Source organism: Monodon monoceros, unplaced genomic scaffold, assembly GCF_005190385.1.
Source record: "Monodon monoceros isolate NGI ecotype Baffin Bay Population unplaced genomic scaffold, NGI_Narwhal_1 Super_Scaffold_13, whole genome shotgun sequence".
Taxonomy (NCBI): Eukaryota; Metazoa; Chordata; class Mammalia; order Artiodactyla; family Monodontidae; genus Monodon; species Monodon monoceros.
Genome location: NW_021703769.1, coordinates 23,057,819 through 23,076,732, shown reverse-complemented (window position 1 = coordinate 23,076,732; position 18,914 = coordinate 23,057,819). Strand labels below are relative to the sequence as shown.

The 18,914-nt window shown below is 43.0% G+C and overlaps 1 protein-coding gene across 4 annotated transcripts in view; it reads left to right on the top strand.

The window, feature by feature from the left end:
- PHF20 (PHD finger protein 20) overlaps positions 1 to 18,914 on the top strand; it is a 138,152-nt gene that overhangs the window by 14,371 nt on the left and 104,867 nt on the right. For 3 of the 4 annotated variants that reach the window (XM_029219879.1, XM_029219878.1, XM_029219877.1), the window contains exon 2: positions 13,439 to 13,554. In XM_029219879.1, coding sequence (XP_029075712.1) covers positions 13,472 to 13,554 — 83 coding nt within the window. In that variant the 5' untranslated portion in view covers positions 13,439 to 13,471. Of the gene's footprint in view, positions 1 to 13,438; positions 13,555 to 18,914 lie in introns of those variants that run through there. The other variant, XM_029219880.1, reaches the window with a different exon arrangement.

Below are 18,914 nucleotides of genomic sequence, written 5' to 3'. Positions count from 1 at the left end.
GCAGGACTGAGGCACTGTTGGGAGAAGAGGTGGCCTTGCCACCTCATCTCAGATTCTGTTCCTGAGCATGTAAACATCTCTTAATTGTAAAAGCCAAACTCTCCCAGCTGAGGCTGCATTTCTCCCCTTCTTTTTTTTTTTTTGGTATGCGGACCTCTCGCTGTTGTGACCTCTCCCGTTGCGGAGCACAGGCTCCGGACGCGCAGGCTCAGCGGCCATGGCTCACGGGCCCAGCCGCTCCGTGGCATGTGGGATATTCCCGGACCGGGGCACGAACCCGCGTCCTCTGCATCAGCAGGCGGACTCTCAACCACTGCGCCATCAGGGAAGCCCATTTCTCCGCTTCTTGAGGCCCCGGTGCGTGGCTGGTTTGGTCTGCTTGACAGTCTCTAAGTCTCATGGAGTGGTGAATGCTGTCCAAAGTGCTTTGATGAGTAGGACGTCGGTCATACTGTGATCTATATGAGAATTATACATCTGCAATTCAGAAAGGCAAGATAGTTTAAGAGGCCACCTTTCATGTCCAGGCTGCGTGGTATGTGGTGGTGAAGGATCAGAATTTGCAGGCAGAATGCCCGCGTTTGCATTCTAGCATCTGCCACTCTGTTGGGGCTACATGTCACTTGGGCATGGGGCTCAAACGTCTTGGGACCCTCCCTGTAGCACAGACATTGGAGGCAGACTTCCAGCATGGCAAGTTTCTAACATATCTGGACCTCTGTTTTCTTTCTCAAGTATCATCATAACTACCTCACAGTAAATGTTACCCTTTTCTCTCCATTTCCTAATCTATAAAATGGGAATAAGAAAATCTAATTTAGAAGATTATTAAAACTTGGTGAACTGTGAAGAGTTGAGTATATGTTACCATTATTTTGTTTTATTCCTCTTACAAAATGTTTGTAAAATCCCCTATGTTAATTGTGGTTTTTTATAATTGAAGTATAGTTGATTTACAATGTTGTGTTAATTTCTGCTGTACAGCAGTGATTCATTTATACATATATGTGTATATTCTTTTTTTAATATTCTTTTCCATTATGGTTTATCATAGAATACTGAATATAGTTCTCTGTGCTATACAGTAGGACCTTGTTGTTCAAAGGCCTTATTTTTTTCAATTTTCTAATTTTTTTGGCCACGTCTTGTGGGATCTTAGTTTCCGGACCAGGGATCAAACCCGGGGCCCCCTAATCACTGGACTGCCAGGGAATTGCCTCAAAGGCCTTACTTTTAAACGCAGTATAAATAGAGTGGGTTTTGGAGGAGGTCCTGCTTCTCAAATCCTAGCTCTTCCTCCTAGCCAGGTGACCATTGGCAAGTTATTTGCTCTAAGCCTCCTTTCCCTCCTCTGTAAAATGGGATAATACTGCCAACTTCTCTGCATTGTTGGGAATGAAATATTTGTCAAGGATTTAGCCTGTGGTGAAAACTCAGTAAAAGTTAGCCACTTTCTGGTGTTAATAATAAAGACCAGGAACAAAAGTTAATACTTAAAGAATAAGGTAATTAATTGACTTAAATAATTTCTTTTTATCTTTAAACCCCATGGGCAGTGAATCAGTTGTAATTTAGGAAAATGTCTTTGGAGGTCCCATGGGGTATTGACTCTATCTCCAAATTGTTTTCCTTTGTAATATAGTGATGCCTCTATTAAGGAATCCTGTAAGAACAGTTTAGTCAGGTATATTTAAAAAAAGGTTCCCTTCCCTAAGAGGAACCCACACAAACCCGCTCCAGAGCTGCCTTCCACCATTTATAGACTGGAGCCCTCCCTGTGACTGAAAACCGAGCACAGCTTTTCTTAGACTTCAGGGGCCTCGTTCCCTGTGCTTTGCCTTCCTCCCCCTTCCCCCATGGAGTGATAACAGTTCCTACATTTACCTGTGGATAGCACTTTTCAAAGAGCCTCCATATGATTGTCTCCTTGAATCCCTACATCCCTTAAGGTGGGTGATACAGGTCTCTTTCCTATCTTTCTTCCTTTTTTGGCAATGAGGAAGCTGAGGTTATCTCATTTAACAAGCATCTGACTGCCAAGTAAGGGCGCTGCTTGTTAGTTGCTGGGGATGCGTATGAGGAGTTAAATGCCTGAGGAGAGATAGGCTCAGAAACAGGCAATTTCAATGTAGGGTGCTGGGTTGTGGTCCAGATGGCAGGCAAGGCTGCCATGGGCGAATAATGGAGTGGGCCCTGGCCCAGCGCCCTTGGCGAGGTGCTGATGGCTGAGCCCAGTCTGAAGGACCAGGCAGAGGAAGCAGCACTGCAAGGAGTCTTGGTGTGTGGGCGGCATGAGAGCTTATTGTGTGCTAGGCTCTGCTAAGTAATTTTTATCTTCACAGCACCTGTATGAAGGTATGAAATAGGTACTGGTACTATCCCCATTTTACAGATAAGGAGCCTGAGGCTCAGAAAGGAAATGACTTGTGCAAGGTTATCTGGAAAATGGTGGAGCTGGGGTCCAAACCCAGGCAGTCCCATTTCGAAGTTCTGGCTCATAACCACCATATGCCGCTGGCCCTCTGCTGAGCTTGTTCGCTCCTCTCCTTGTAATCTCCCGTTTCTAACAACCCCCGGTTTGGTTTGGTCATAATGGCTAGCTCACTGATGGCCTTGATGCTGCACTAGTAGTTTGAAGTCTGTTCTGTAGGGGAACTACTGAGCTTTTTTTTTCTTCATTAAAGATATAATTGACATATAACCTGAAGTGTTTTAAACAGAGGAGTCTTACGATCAGATTTGTGCTTTAGAAATATTGCTGTAGCAGCATTGATGAAGAGTAGCCACAGTGCAGTAGTTGGCTAGTAAGATTACCTGGGTTCAGCTCCTTGTCCCAATACTTGGTAGCTTTGTCATTTGGGCAGCTTACTTTTTGAACCTTAGTTTTTGCACCTCTGAAACAGGAATAATAGTAATCCTCATTACAAACCTATGAGGTAGATGCTAAATGAGACGATGTATATGTAAAGCACTCAGAATACTGTATGTCATAAAATAAGCACTCAGAAGTCAGTTTGTAAGACAATATTGATTTGGATCTGGGGAGGGTGTGGCTGGAGGTTTTGCGCTCCATTGAGAGTTGTTGCAGTAATCGGATTAGAACTGATGGGGACTTGAACTGGGCAACCACTGGGCAATGGGAGAAACCTAGAAGTAGGTGTGACAAAATGGTGACTGAGAGTGAGATGCAAGGGTGATGCCCATGTTTCTAGCTTGGCACATTGGCCAGTCTTGGAGTCTTAAACTGTGATGGGGAGAAAAGGAGAAGGAACTTGTGAGGATAAGATGATTAGCTCAGTGAAGTTGAGTAATGTGCCAAAGGTCATTTAGCAAATATATTCTGGAGTCAAGCCTGGGCACTCGGCCCTTTCCATTGTTTCTGGGAAGATCCACTGACTTAATTTATTCTCAGTAATTCGGAATGAACCTGTGTTTGCTGTCTGTCTGAATTTTAATTGTGGAAGGAAAAGGTTGGCTCTTAGAGAAGGTATTTCAAGTATCTGGGAAGAGGGTAAGGGAATTTTTTGGTGGGGCCTTTTTCTTTCTTCCTGCCTCCTTACTTTCCTCCCCTCTTCCCGTTGTTTCCTTCCTTACCCTCTCAAGTGAAAGAGGCTAATTCAGCTCTTTAGTGTGACTTGGGCAAGGGCCTGAAGGAGTGGTAATGGTTGGCTTTAGACCCAGTCTTCTTTCTGTGCTGTTGAGGAGAGGATAGTGATGGAGGGGCCCTTGCTCCTACTTGAACCAACTTGTCACTTCCCTAGGACTAAAGATGTGCTCTTTTATGTTCTTTGTATTGGATACTATTTGTTAATATTGCATAATAATATTGACTGTAATCCTTTGTGTCTGATGTCCTTTTTGCTAGTGCTACTACTATCACACAGCCATTTTATCACCAGTATTGAATATTTAGTGTGTACTGTGCCAAGCACTTGACATCCGTTAGCTCGCTTATCCTCAGAATCCCAGGACGTAGGGGTTATTAATCTGCTTTTATAGATGGGCAAACAGAGGGAGGCTCAGTGATTTTTCTCATCTTCACTTAGCCAGCAATGAGTGGAGCCAGGGTTCGCCAGAATCTGAGTCTGAAACCTGTCTGCTCCCATCCCTAAGTACTCCCTGGCCTTCCTCCAAGACAGAACTTTGGCAGAGTCCCCTTGGAAGCTTCGTCCTGTGAGACATAGGTGTCACTGGACCTGCTGATATTGTTTATGCTTTTCTGTAACAGTGGTGAGGGCTGCAGGGAGCATCTCCACCTTCTAGGCTCAGGGCTGTGAGGGGAGGGGAGCTCATTCCTTCCTGAGGCACCTTGCCTCTAGGACTTCCCCTCTACCTAGAATTCTCTTCCTCTGGATCTTCACATGGTTGTCTCCTTGTCATTTATTTATTTTAAAGGTAGGTTATCTATCTATCTCCTTGTCATTTATTTATTTATTTTAAAGGTAGGTTTATTTATTTATTTGTTTGTGTATTTATTTATGGCTGCATTGGGTCTTCACACGGGATTTCTCTAGTTGCAGAGAGCCCGGAGTACTCTTGGTTACGGTGTGCAGGCTTCTCATTGCGGTGGCTTCTTTTGTTGTGGAGCATGGTCTCTAGGCACATGGGCTTCAGTAGTTGTGGCTCGTGGGCTCAGTAGTTGTGGCTCGTGGGCTCTAGAGCGCAGGCTTAGTAGTCGTGGCGCACGGGCTTAGTTGCTCCGCGGCATGTGGGATCTTCCCGGACCAGGGCTCAAACCCGTGTCCCCTGCATTGGCAGGAGGATTTTTAACCACTGTGCCACCAGGGAAGCCTGAGGCATAAAGATTTAAGCTGGTCTTTCACTTGCAGTGTCCCTCAGTTTGAAAGGCACCATCACCCTTTAATGGAGGTTGAATTTCAAGCCTGGTGTAAGCACTATTAGATTATTGTAAAGCCTGTTCTGTAGTTTCTGGTGGTTGATATTCTTTCTAGAGTTTATTTTCCCTTAACCCGGTCTAGAGCCGACTCATTGAAAGCTCTTGTTCCATGCCCACCTATCACAAATTCTTTGCTACTTTGAGCCCTCAGTACCTGGCCCCGAGTACAATGCAGTTGCTGAGACAGGACCTCCAGCTACCATGGCTACAGTACTCTTAAACCTCTCCCAAAATAAAATCCAGAGTCCATGTCAGTACAACATTAAATATAAATGCATTATGAATTCAGAAAATTCTGCTCCCATTTTTTTTTTTTTTTTTAAAAGAAGATGTTGGGGGTAGGAGTTTATTAATTAATTAATTAATTTTTGCTGTGTTGGGCCTTCGTTTCTGTGCGAGGGCTTTCTCTAGTTGTGGCAAGCGGGGGCCACTCTTCATCGCGGTGCACGGGCCTCTCACTATCGTGGCCTCTCTTGTTGCGGAGCACAGGCTCCAGATGCGCAGGCTCAGCAGTTGTGGCTCACGGGCCTAGTTGCTCCGTGGCATGTGGGATCTTCCCAGACCAGGGCTCGAACCTGTGTCCCCTGCATTGGCAAGCAGATTCTCAACCACTGCGCCACCAGGGAAGCCCTGCTCCCGTGTTTTGAGTACCTACTTTGTGCTAGACATATAGGGGTTTTGCAAATCTTTCTTTCTTTCTTTTTTTTTGTCTACGCTGCGCAGCTTGTGGGATCTTAGTTCCCTGACCAGGAATCGAACCCACACTCCCTGCAGTGGAAGCACGGTCTTAACCTCTGGACCGCTACAGAAGTTCTGCAAATCTTTTCCTTTTAGCACCCGAGATAGGGGCCATTAATCCTCATTTGATGAGTTAAGAAAGAGAATCCAAAGATGTAGCTCATAGACTAATGTGTGGTAGTGGTTAAGAATCTGGAGCTGCAGGGCCTAGATTCAAATCCTGGCTCAGCCCCTTTCTATATGAGTGTCCTAGGGTGTCCCTCACTTTTCTCTGTTCCTCTCTGTTTTATCTTTACAATGAGGATTAATAATAGTACTTATCTCTGTGGTGGTTGTAAGGATTACATGACTTAACATTTGTAGAATTAGTTATTATTACTATTGTCAGTGTTTCTTACGTAGGTCTTGTTCTACTCTCCTTTTGTAAGGTTGGTTCACATCATCATAAATAAAGAATGAGTAAACATTCTTTATTTCATTTATTAGGCATCTGTTGAGTATCAGTCATTCCTTTCCCTAATGGAGCTTAAAGTGTAGTCCTACTACATTAGGTTTTATTTAAATATTCTCTTACTATTATTATTATTATTTGGCGGTACACAGGCCCCTCACTGTTGCGGCCTTTCCCGTCGTGGAGCACAGGCTCCGGACGCGCAGGCCCAGCAGCCACGGCTCATGGGCCCCGCCGCTCCGCGGCATGTGGGATCCTCCCGGACTGGGGCACGAACCCACGTCCCCTGCATTGGCAGGAAGACTCCCAACCACTGTGCCACCAGGGAAGCCCCTATTTTTAATATTTTTAAAAATTTTATTTATTTTTTGGTTGCGTTGAGTCTTTGTTGCTGCGCGCGGGCTTTCTTTAGTTGCGGCGAGTGGGGGCTACTCTTCATTGTAGTGCGCGGGCTTCTCATTGCCGTAGCTACTGTTGTGGAGCACTGGCTTTAGGCATGCGGGCTTCAGTAGTTTTGGCTCGTGGGCTCTAGAGCGTAGACTCAGTAGTTGTGGCACACGGGCTTAGTTGCTCCGCAGCACGTGGGATCTTCCTGGACCAGGGATTGAACCTGTGTCCCCTGCGTTGGCAGGTGGATTCTTAACCACTGTGCCACCAGGGAAGTCCCTTCCTTATTATTAAACATGTAAGTTATATCTAGCTTCCCCAGCATTGTATGTAAAGAGCTATTGTTTTTTTCTCGTTTTCACAAATGATTTATTTTTATCCTGGACTGTGTCCTTCCGATTGAAATTACTGACTCCAAGTGTAGGAGCAGTTTTACAGCTTGTTCCTTTTTTCCAGATTGAGGTATAAAATGATGGCCATGGTCAGGGCCTCAGGCAGTGGTTCAAGTGTTCCAATTTTCTCACGGCTTAGGTGTTGTCCTTTCTGAAAGATTAAATATTTCTACTTGCTATATAATGGTGTAATAATTCTGTCGCAACATTTGAAAAGCACCCAATTGCTTCATCTTCCTGTATTCAAACTATGTTTATGTCTAGAGGCATGAGTATAAGCATAGCATGGACTTTGGTAAGGGAAAGAGGAAGGGCCTTCAAGAAGTGGTTTGTCTACCTCTGGGAAAATCCTGTTACCTGTGATAGGAGACATGTCTCCTGCCTTGGAGGACCTTGAAAGCAGTTAGCCCCTCTGCACCTCGATTTCCTTTCTGTACAATGGGAATATCACATTTAGTCCTAACTACATCATTTGGCAGTTGTGTAGGTCCAGAAAATAGTTTAAGGATGAAGGCCTTTTACATATTTAAATAATCTAGTTTTTAAAAATATGAAAAAATATAAAGAAGTAATTCAAAATTAAAATCTTACCAACTAGATAATCCCTGCTGACAATTAAAGTAAAAACAAAGAAGTACATTCTTATTTTTTAATGTATTTTATTTATTTATTTATGGCTGCGTTGGGTCTTCGTTGCTGCGCGTGGGCTTTCTCTAGTTGCGGTGAGCAGTCTTCTCATTGTGGTGGCTTCTTTTTGTTGTGGAGCACAGGCTCTAGGTGTGTGGGCTTCAGTAGTTGTGGCGTGTGGACTCTAGAGCGCAGGCTCAGTAGTTGTGGCGCACGGGCTTAGTTTCTCTGTGGCATGTGAGATCTTCCTGGACCAGGGCTCGAACCCATGTCCCTCGCATTGGCAGGCAGATTCTTAACCACTGAGCCACCAGGGAAGCCCCAGAAGTACATTCTTAAGGTTAAAAAATTCTAACAACACAGAAGGGTAAAGAATGAGAAGTTAAATTTTCATGCTCTATTCCTTTCATTAAGGGAACTACTTAAAACAGTTATTTTCTTCCTTCCAAGAAATAATTTTATGCATATACTATAATAGATCTGTTTGCATTAAAGAGATAATACCAGACACAGGCCTCTACACCATGCCTGTTTTATTTCACAGTGTATCTTGTAGATGGCTCCATATCAGCATCTACAGATTGCCATTTAAAAAAAAAATTAATCAATTAATTAATTTTTGTCTGTGTTGGGTCTTTGTTGCTGTGCGCAGGCTTTCTCTAGTTGCGGCGAGCAGGGGCTAGTCTTTCATTGCGGTGCGCAGGCATCTTACTGTGGTGGCTTCTCTTGTTGCAGAGCATGGGCTCTAGGCACACGGGTTTCAGTAGTTGTGGCTCACAGGCTCTAGAGCGCAGGCTCAGTAGTTGTGGCACATGGACCTAGTTGCTCTGTGGCATGTGGGATCTTCCCGGACCAGGGCTCGAACCCGTGACCCCTGCATTGGCAGGCAGATTCTTAACCACTGCACCACCAGAGAAGCCCAGCCATTTTTCCTTTTAATAGATGTACAACATTCCATTATATAGATGGCCATAATTCATTTAACTAGCCCTCTTTTTTAATGGACATTTTAGCTGCAGAAATTATGAAACTATATTGTTCATCCTTACAGGTAATTTGGCAGACTTTGGGGGATGTATCTGTCGGATAAGTTACTGGCAATGGGGACTGCTGGGTTGCAGGTATTTGCATTTTTGTAGATAGCGCCAAGTTGCCTCTAGAAAAGATTTTCCAATTTATGCTTCTACCAACAGTGTATAAGCATCGTTTTTTCCTCATCCCTGAAGACACTGGGTATTTTACCTTGAAATTTTTAGTCTGAGAATTGAAAAATTGTTATTTTGATTTGCATTTCCTTTAATTTAGGGTGAGGTTACGTGGATAATATAATATCACATGCTTATTAGACCTTTATATTTTCCCCGCCCCCCCCCAAACCTCCCCCTTCCCTGGGAACCTGCCAGTTCTTACACTTTGCCCATTTAAAAATAAATAAATTTCTTTATTTATTTTTGGCTGCGTTGGGTCTTTGTTGCTGCACACGGGCTTTCTCTAGTTGCGGCAAGGGGGGGCTACCCTTTGTAGTGGTGCGCTGGCTTCTCATTGTGATGGCTTCTCTTGTTGTGGAGCACAGGCTCTAGGTGTGCAGGCTTCAGTAGTTTCGGGACACAGGCTCAGTAGTTGTGGCTTGCGGGCTCTAGAGCACAGGCTCAGTAGTTGTGGTGCACAGGCTCAGTTCCTCCATGGCATGTGGGATATTCCTGGACCAGGGATCGAACCCATGTCCCCTGCATTGGCAGGCGGATTCTTAACCACAGCGCCACCAGGGAAGCCCATATGCTCTGCCCATAAGTGAGTTGTTTAACTTTTTTCGTTCTTCGTTTGTATGCACTCTTTGTTAATAAAGGAAGTTAGCCCTTTGGTCATATGTGTTGCAGTTATTTTCTCCCAGTTTGTTGTTTGTGAAAGTGCCCTTTAAACTGTGTTACACAGTGTACATTTAAAGTTTTCATTGTCATTGATACAGGGGCATTGACTGCAAATACTGTTTTTAAGGAAATAAGCTGGGCTCTCTGTCTCCTGTGTAGCAGTGAGCTCACATTGTAGGAAAACTTGTTTAAAAAAAAAAATCTTTTTTTTGCCATGCTCTGTAGCTTGCGGGATCTTAGTTCCCTACAGGGATCGAACCCATGCCACATGCAGTGGAAGCGTGGAGTCCTAACCACTGGACCACCAGGGAATTCCCTGTAGGGAAATTTGAATGTAAAGGGGTAGTTTGAAGTCCTGCCAAGGTCTTTAAGTGGAATCATTTGTGAATACAGATTGCATCAGATTTTTTCTCATAGTTTTTCTGGATGTCCTTACTAAACATATTTCCTTTTCCTATTCTGGAAGCTAGAGCTTTTTGGTAGAAAAAAACTAAGGCCCTGAAGAATGGGTAAGTTAAAAGCTACAGAATCTTAGCCCTCTTGCCTCTTGAGAAAAATTTGTGTTTAAAACTAAATGTGAAGCAACGAAGACCCAATGCAGCCAAAAATAAATAAATAAATAACATAAATTAAAAAAAATTTAAAAAAACCCCTAAATTTAGGAGTAAAAACGTACTTCTTATGTAATCTTTTTAATTCCTGCTTCTGTCTTGAACTCTTTTTTATTCTTCAGTAGATTTGCCAAATTAAATTGAGACTTTGCGGTGATTGTCCCTCACCTTGCCCTTTGTTAGAGCTCCTTCATCTCTTCTCATATTTGTGTTTGTCTTCCTGGGTGGACTGGAGCTGCAACTGAGTTGGATTTCTGATTCCTGATTTCCAGCACAGTGCCTTACTGACAGTGCTCACTAATGGTTTGTTGAATGAATAAATGTGAAATTTAAAAACAAACTCTGCTGCCCCCAGAGGAGTGGAGGGAAGATTTGGGCATGGGTCATAAAAGCCACATTAGTCCTTAGTCTTGTACTGTGTGGTAACAGAGAGTGAAGCTTCAAATAAGTGGCTCAGGGACTTCCCTAGTGGCACAGTGGTTAAGAATCCGCCTGTCAATGCAGGGGACGCGGGTTCGATCCCTGGTCCGGGAAGATCCCACATGCCGTGGAGCAACTAAGCCTGTGCACCACAGCTACTGAGCCTGCGCTCTGGAGCCAGCATGCCACAACTACTGAGCCTGTGTTCCGAAACTACTGAAGCCTGTGTGCCTAACATGCTCTGCAACAAGAAGAAGAAGCCACCGCAATGAGAAGCCCACGCACTGCAACGAAGAGTAGCCCCCACTTCCTGCACAATGCAGCCATAAATAAATAAATAAATAAAACAAATAAATAAATAAAACAAATAAGTGGGTCAGAGTTACAGTGAAACAGGTTTCAGTTCATGATAAGGAAGACCTTCGACAATTCAGCCTCAGGAGGAATTGGTTTTCTTGAGCCATTAAGAATAATTTGCTCATTTTCATTCACTGCCTTGTCCCCACACTCCTGTACTTTAATGGAAGGCATCCTAGGGAAGTTGTGTGGTAAAAGAATTAATTCAGAAATCAAGCAGACCTGGGCTTTTGTTCTGGGGCTGGTCACTTAGCTCCTGAACCTTAGCCCAATTACTTTAAACCTAATTTCTTCATTTGTGATAATAGAAGTATTAGTAGCTACAAACTGTATAGTCCTTACTTTGTACCAGTGTTCCTTAAATGGATTATCTCATTTAGTTTTCACACCCACTGCCTGGAGATAGGTACTATTATCACCATCCCCATTTTAGGGAGGGGAAACAAATTCAGAGGGGTTAAGTAATTTACCCAAATTCATTCAGCTAATAAAGGGTGGGGCTGAGGATTAAAGGCTAAGCACTTAATCCTGTTACATTCCACTATATTACATGACATCTATAAAAGGGAGCTGTCTCCCTGCATGAAGTCTGATAAATACCAGCTGCTCTGGTGAGTTTTTTTTTTGAATTTAAAAAAGAATTTATTTATTTATTTTTGGCTGCACTGGGTCTTCGTTGCTTCACGCAGGCTTTTCTGTAGTTATGGCGAGCAGGGGCTACTCTTCTTTGCAGTGCGCGGGCTTCTCATTGCGGTGGCTTCTCTTGTTGTGAAGCACTGGCTCTAGCTGCGTGGGCTTCAGTAGTTGTGGCACGGGCGCTCAGTAGTTGTGGTGCATGGGCTTAGTTGCTCCTCAGCATGTGGGATCTTCCCGGACCAGGGTTCGAACCCACATCCCCTGCATTGGCAGGCGGGTTCCTAACCACTGCGCCACCAGGGAGGCCCTGCTCTGGTGAGTTTTCAGTGCCACTCTGTCTTTATTCTTGTCTGGCTTCACCTTTTCATATAATCTGAGAGGTGAGACTATTACTTGGTATACATGAAGTCAAAAATAAAAAGATAATTTGAGGTGGTGTTGCTCCTAAGTCAAAGTGAAGACTCTTCTACTGATTGGATTTACTTACGTCAGATTCATATCTCATTTTCCTGGAGAGTGTGAAGTATAGCCAGTCAAATCTCTGACTCTCCCTTTGCTAGGGTCCATATAATCCAAATACCCTTATTTGACGTAGCTTTTCAGTTTATTAGGTTTCAGATTCCTTAGTTACAACTGTCAACCATTCCTTTCTTGGTCTGATTTGCTTTGTGCGTTCTCCAATATCAGCCCTTCGGAATGAGTTGTTTAATGTAATGGATAGCTCATCCTTTACATTACATATATTTTTTCTTATGGAAAATTTCCATTATGGAAAACAATAAGTTTAGGAAACTGTTTAAGAGGAAAAGATCACTTACAACCTTTTTTTTTCTTCCTGCTTTTTTTTTTTAATGCACATGAAGTTTTATTTGAGCTCAAAGGGGTGTAATTTTACATCCTGGTTTTTCATGTAATATATTGCAAGAAAATGTGATGGTATTACACATTAGATGTGAGGACCCAGTTTTGTGTTTTTTTTTTTTCCCGTTTTTAATTTTTTTGGTCACACTGCACGGCTTGCAGGATCTTCGTTTGAACCCAGGCTCAGGGCAGTGAAAGAAAGCTCCGAGTCCTAACAACTGGATGGCCAGGGAATTCCCGTGAGGTCCCACTTTTGTGATTATTCCTCATTCATCCATTGCAAAGATTGCCCTCCTGGTATGAGGCAGATACTGCCCTGGCAGTGCAGGCTGTTGGGTTCCAAAGTTCAGTGGGAGAGAATTTACTCAGGGCTAGCCTTGCTCTATGGAGGTCACCTGCTCAAGTGCCCCAAGAGCTCAGAATGGCTGCATCTCCATCAGAACCACCAGTAGCCCCTAAAGATAAATTTTACTCATATAGAAAATGACCACCAATTCCAGTACCAAAAGGCTCGATAAAGAATTGGGAAAATATATCAATAAATTGTCAGAATGTACTCAAGAATGGGTAGAAATATAAATAAATCAAAAAATATATAAATAGATCAAAGAATGAATAAATAGATCTTTCTTGTCCAGCCTTCCAAAAGTAGGGCCAGAAATCAGCATTCAGATTTTGTTCGCTTCCTTTGTAGCACTTAAAATTCATAGCAGTTACAGCTTGCAGTTAAGTCATTTGTCTGTTTACTGGCTACATTTTTGTTTTCCCCCAGTAGACTGGAGGCTTTATGAGGCCAGGAACTGTGTCTCTTTTGGTCTTGATGACTGTTTTCCTAAATAATCTCTCAGCAGGTATTTGTTGCATACTTCAGCAAATGATTAAATTTAGTTCTGAGAGTGATTTTTTTTTGGTGTTCTGAGAGGTGCCCCTTATAGGTGAATTCTTGGTAAACAGTGTTGAGGGAGGGTCTCCTTACAGTTCCAGAGACTACAGGATGCTGCATAATAGAGAAGGAGGAACAGTGGAGGACACACCTGTGTTAGGATGAGGGCAGGAGTGAAGGAGGGCGCTGACAGGGTTTCCTGGAGCTTTGTGTTTTGAATAATGCCTGTTTGTCTTTTCTGTGTAGTGAGTGTTACTCCACTCTGGGCAGACTTTGCCTAAGTTTCATAAATTTTAATTGGCTTTTTCAGGAGAATAAAGGCAGCCCCCGTTGATGACTGAAAATGACAAAGCATCCACCTAACAGACGAGGAATCAGCTTTGAAGTGGGAGCCCAGTTGGAAGCCCGGGACCGATTAAAAAACTGGTACTTTTACATTTTTCTGTTAATTAAATCCCTTCAGTAAAGGACTTTTGCCAGCACTGATAAAGAGGGGTAGCCTGGGCTTTTCTGTAGTGTTTTCCTGCTCCTTGACTCTTGGAAGGTGGAAGGAGACTTAAGTCTAGAGCTGTGGAATGTCCTTTGTCTTTGCTGCTGGGATCCCTGTGTCAAGGGGACCATCCTGTTATATTTGTTTCCCTTCTCTGCCTGTTCATCTGAAGGAGTTATGGGAAGAAGAAGCAGGAGTGGCTGCAGGGAAGGGAAGATTAATAGTGGCAGCTCTCTTGCTCTTGGCTGCCTGTCTGAAAGATCAGGGATGGGAAGAATGAAGAAAAGGGGTTAGATTGGAACAGCTTGTGTGTTGTGAACAAGTCCTGTTTTCTGGATGTGTTGTTGTACAGTTGAAACTCAGTCATCACATCTTAGGGATGATTAGATTCAGAGGCTGAGAGGTTGTAGTCCCGAATTTGTCATTGACTTGTGACCTCTGGCTGGTAATTAACCACTTTGAGCATCAGCTTCCTCTATAAATGTGGGTACTAGTAATATTGACCTCACAGACTTTTTTCTGAGAATCAAATAATAGGATATGTTGGAAAAGGCCTTATAAACTGTAAAGTGATGGTTGTTGTTGAGGATATCCTAGAATTTAGTCATTTGTTAATGCTTAAGGTGAAAGTGGGAGTTTCAGAACTCAAATCTTTCTGTGAATTTTCATAAGGAAGAGTATAGTGCTCTTGAGGGTTATCTCAAAATAGGCTGACCAGCTCCTGGGGTGTAGAAAGAGAAGATGGGAAGGGAAGCAGGGGAAATGCCTGGGGTAGAAAGTGTCTCTGCTGCCTTTTGGGGCTGAGAGATTTGATATAAAAATTAGAGACACTTTGAACACCTAGTTGTTTTTAGGCTGTTTGTATTTCTGTAATTATTTCCCTTTTTTGGTCCCTCAGTATTTTTTATTTTTTATTTTTTTGCGGTATGCGGGCCTCACACTGCTGTGGCCTCTCCTGTTAGGGAGCACAGGCTCCGGAACGCGCAGGCTCAGCGGCCATGGCTCACGGGCCCAGCCGTTCCGCGGCATGTGGGATCTTCCCAGACCGGGGCACGAACCTGTGTCCCCTGCATCGGCAGGCGGACTCTCAACCACTGCGCCACCAGGGAAGCCCCTCAGTATTTTTTTAAGGCAGCTTAATCAAAAGAAAGAATTGTTTTTAAATTTGGGGGAAAAAAATAAAATATAGAAAAAGTTTAAAAGTACAGCTAACTATAAAATAATCTGTGTACTTATCACTTGGAATTACTGAATATTAACACTTCTATTTTACTTATATTTAAAAAAATAAAGGACATAAAACGTTTCTGGTATAATGGAAGTACCTTTTATACTCTTCCCAATTCAGATTCCCCTCCTGCATTCCTTAGAGGCAACGAGCGTCCGGTAGTTAGTTCTGTCCATGTTTTACATTTTTACTGTATGTATCCATAAATAATACTAGTTAGCATCACTTCGGGTATTTTAAAAAAATTCCTATAAGTGGTCTCATTGTTTGTTTCTCTCCTGTATTTCATGTTTTTGTGATTTACCCATGTTGATATGACATATTCATCCTAATTTCTTATTTATTTATTTATTTTTGGCTGCGTTGGGTCTTCATTGCTGCATGTGAGCTTTCTCTAGTTGCGGAGAGGCTACTCTTCATTGCGGTGTGTGGGCTTCTCATTGCAGTGGCTTCTCTTGTTGTGGAGCATGGGCTCTAGGCGTGTGGGCTCAGTAGTTGTGGCCGTGGGCTCTAGAGTGCAGGCTCATTAGTTGTGGTGCATGGGCTTAGTTGCTCCGCAGCATGTGGGATCTTCCTGGACCAGGGCTCAAACCTGTGTCCCCTGCATTGGCAGGTGGATTCTTAACCACTGAACCACCAGGGAGGTCCTGTGTGCAAGTTTCTATGTGGACATAACTTTTCAACTCATTTGGGTAAATACTAAAGAGTGTGATTACTGGATCATATGGTACGAGTATGTTTAATTCTGCAAGAAACTACCAAATTGTCTTTCAAAGTGGCTGTACCATTTGGCATTTCTACCACCTAGGAATGAGAGTACATGTTGTTCCACATCCTTGACAGTATTTGGTGTTGTCAGTGTTTTGGGTTTTGGCCATTAAAATAGGTATATTGTTATTTGAATTTGCGATTCTCTATTGAAATATGTCGAATATATTTTCATATACTTATTTGCCATCTGTATATTTCTTTGGTGAGGTGTCTGTTAAGGTCTTTTGTCCATCTTTTAATTGGTTGGTTGTTGCTTTTTTTGTTGGTTCTATTCTTATTGTTGAGTTTTAAGAGTTCTTCGTATACTTTGGATAACAGTTCTTTACCAGATGTTTCTTTTGTAAGTATATGGGATTTAAGGCCATGAGACTGGATGAGCTTTCTAGGGCTGCACTGTCCAAAAAAGTAGCCACTAGCCACAAGTAGCTATTTACATAAAATTAATTCAGTTCCTTAGTCACCCTAGGCACATTTCCAGCACTCAGTGGCTAGTGGCTACTGTATTGGAGAATGGAGACATAGAAAATTTCCACTGAGAAGGTTCCATTGGACAGTGCTGATTTAGGGAGTCAATATAGATAAAAAGGAGGATTGAGCCCTGGTGCCTTCCAGTGTCTAGATGTTAGCAGATGAAGAGGAACCAGCAAAAGAAACTGGGAAGGAGTGACCGTTGAGGCAGGAGGAAATCCATGGAGGTGTCTAGAGCAGCGGTCCCCAACCTTTTTGGCACCAGGGACCGGTTTCGTGGCAGACAATTTTTCCACAGACCCGGGTGGGGGAGGGAGCGATGGTTCAGGTGGTAATGGGAGCAATGGGGAGCGGCAGATAAAGCTTCACTCGCCAGTCTGCCACTCACCTCCTGCTGTGCAGCCCGGTTCCTAACAGGCTGCGGAGGGTGACGGGGCGGGGGAGGGGTGGGGGGGGACATAACCCCTGCTCTAGAATACAAGTGGAAAAGGTGTTTCAAGAAGCAGGGAGTAGGGCTTCCCTGGTGGTGCAGTGGTTGAGAGTCCGCCTGCCGATGCAGGGGACACGGGTTCATGCCCTGGTCCGGGAAGATCCCACATGCCACGGAGCAGCTGGGCCTGTGAGCCATGGCCGCTGAGCCTGCGCGTCCGGAGCCTGTGCTCCGCGACGGGAGAGGCCACAACAGTGAGAGGCCCGCGTACCGCAAAAAAAAAAAAAAAAAAATAGAAGCAGGGAGTAATCACTTCAATCTTGTGATGCTGGTAGGTCACATAAAATGAGGATTGAGTGACTGTTGACTTGGTTACATCAAGGTTGTGGATGACCTTGACAAGAATTGTTTTAATGGAGCAGTGGGGACAAAAACCCTGATTGGCATGCGTTCAAGGAAAACAGGAGAGAAGGAACTGTGGTGTGATGCACAGTGGGAGGAATTGGCCATTGATAGGAGCAGATAGTTCATTTATTATAAGGGGAAGAGGGAAACTGGGTATATAGGTAGAGATGAAGGTTTACTTGTAGAGTTGGTGATGGGAGCATGTGTTTTTTTGTATTTTTAAATTGAGGTATAATTTACAAACAGTAAAATTCACTCTTTTCAGCGTACAATTCCATGAAGTTTGCCAGACTCATACAGTCATTCATGCATGCACCACCATAATCAAAATGTAGCATTTTTATCACCCCACAAAATTGACTTGTGTTCATTTGTAGTCAACCTCTCCTGCGGCCTCCAGCCCTTGTCACCTACTGATCCGTCCTCTGTCCATATAGTTTTGCCTTTTCCAGAATGTCATATAAATGGAGTCATGCAATATGTAGCCTTTTAAGTTTGGCTTCTTTCACTTACAGTGCATTTGAGGTTCATCCATATTTTTGTATGAATCAGTAGTTCCTTTTATTGCTGAGTAGAATTAAATCGTATGGATGTATAGTTTATCTGTTTACCTGTTTGAAGAAATGAATTGTTTCCAGTTTTTGGTGAATATGAATGAACATGAATACAGGTTTTGTGAGAACGTAAGTTTTCATTTCTCTTGGATAAATATCAAGGTGTGATTGCTGGGTCATATGTTAAGTGTGTGTTTGACTTGATGAGAAACTGCTGAACTGTTTTCCAGTGTGGCTGTTCCATTTTGCATTTCCACCAGCAAAGTATGAGAGTCCCAGTTGCTCTGTATCTTTGCCAGCCCTTAGGGATTCTTTTGTTTCCCTCTTTTTTAGTTTTTATTTTTAAAATTGAGATATAATTTACATACCATTAACTCCTTTAAAGCATACAAATCAGTGGTTTTTAGTATATTCACAAAGTTGTACAACCATCAGCACTCTCTGATTCCAGAACATTTTCATCACCCCAAAAAGAAACCTCATATCTACTAGCAGTCACTTCCCTTGGTTCTCTCCAGCCCTAGGCAACCACTAATATACTTTCTGTCTCTGTAGATTTGCCTGTTGTGGGCGTTTCATAGAAACCAAATCAAATAATACATGTTCCTTTGTGACTGGCTTCTTTCACTTAACATGGTATTTTCACCATTCATTTGTGTTATAGCATATATCAACATTCTTTCTCATGGATGAATAATATTCCATATATGGATATACCATATTTTGTTTATCCATTCATCAGTTGATAAATATTTGTATCATTTTCGCTTTTTGGCTATTGTGAATAATGCTGTTATGAGCATTTGTGTATGAGTTTGAGTGTGGACCTCTGTTTTCATATCTCTTGGATATCTACCTTGGATATCTACCGAAGAGTGAAATTGATGGGTTATATGGTAATTAGCCTGTTTAAGCTTATGAGGAACTGCAAACTGTTTTCCACAGCAGCTGTACCATTTTACATTCCCACCAGCAGTGGGAATTCTTTTTGATTGTTTTTATTTTTTAAGTGAAATAAGTAAAATCTTCAGCTGAGATCTTGGTCTTGGGTTTGAGGAAAGAAGATAAGGTATGCAATACCATTTAGGAGAGTGAAGAGGGATAGGATGTGAGAAATGTGGTAGGATTGCTGGTGCCCTCAAGTGCTACTAAGGTCCACTGGAAGTTGGTGGTCATGAAGTTTTTCTGATAAGCTTCAGTAAGCTTTTTACCTTAGAATAGTTTTAGATTTACAGAAAAATTCCAAAGAAAATACAGAGAGTTCCCATCTGTATGTACACCCAGTATTTTTCTTTTTCTTTCTTTCTTTCTTCTTTCTTCCTTCCTTCCTTTCTTCCTTCCTTCCTTTCCTTCTCTCTTCTCTTCTCTTCTCTTCTCTTCTCTCCCTCTCTCTCTCTCTCTCTCTCTCGTCCCCCTCCCTCCCTCCCTCCCCCCTCCCCC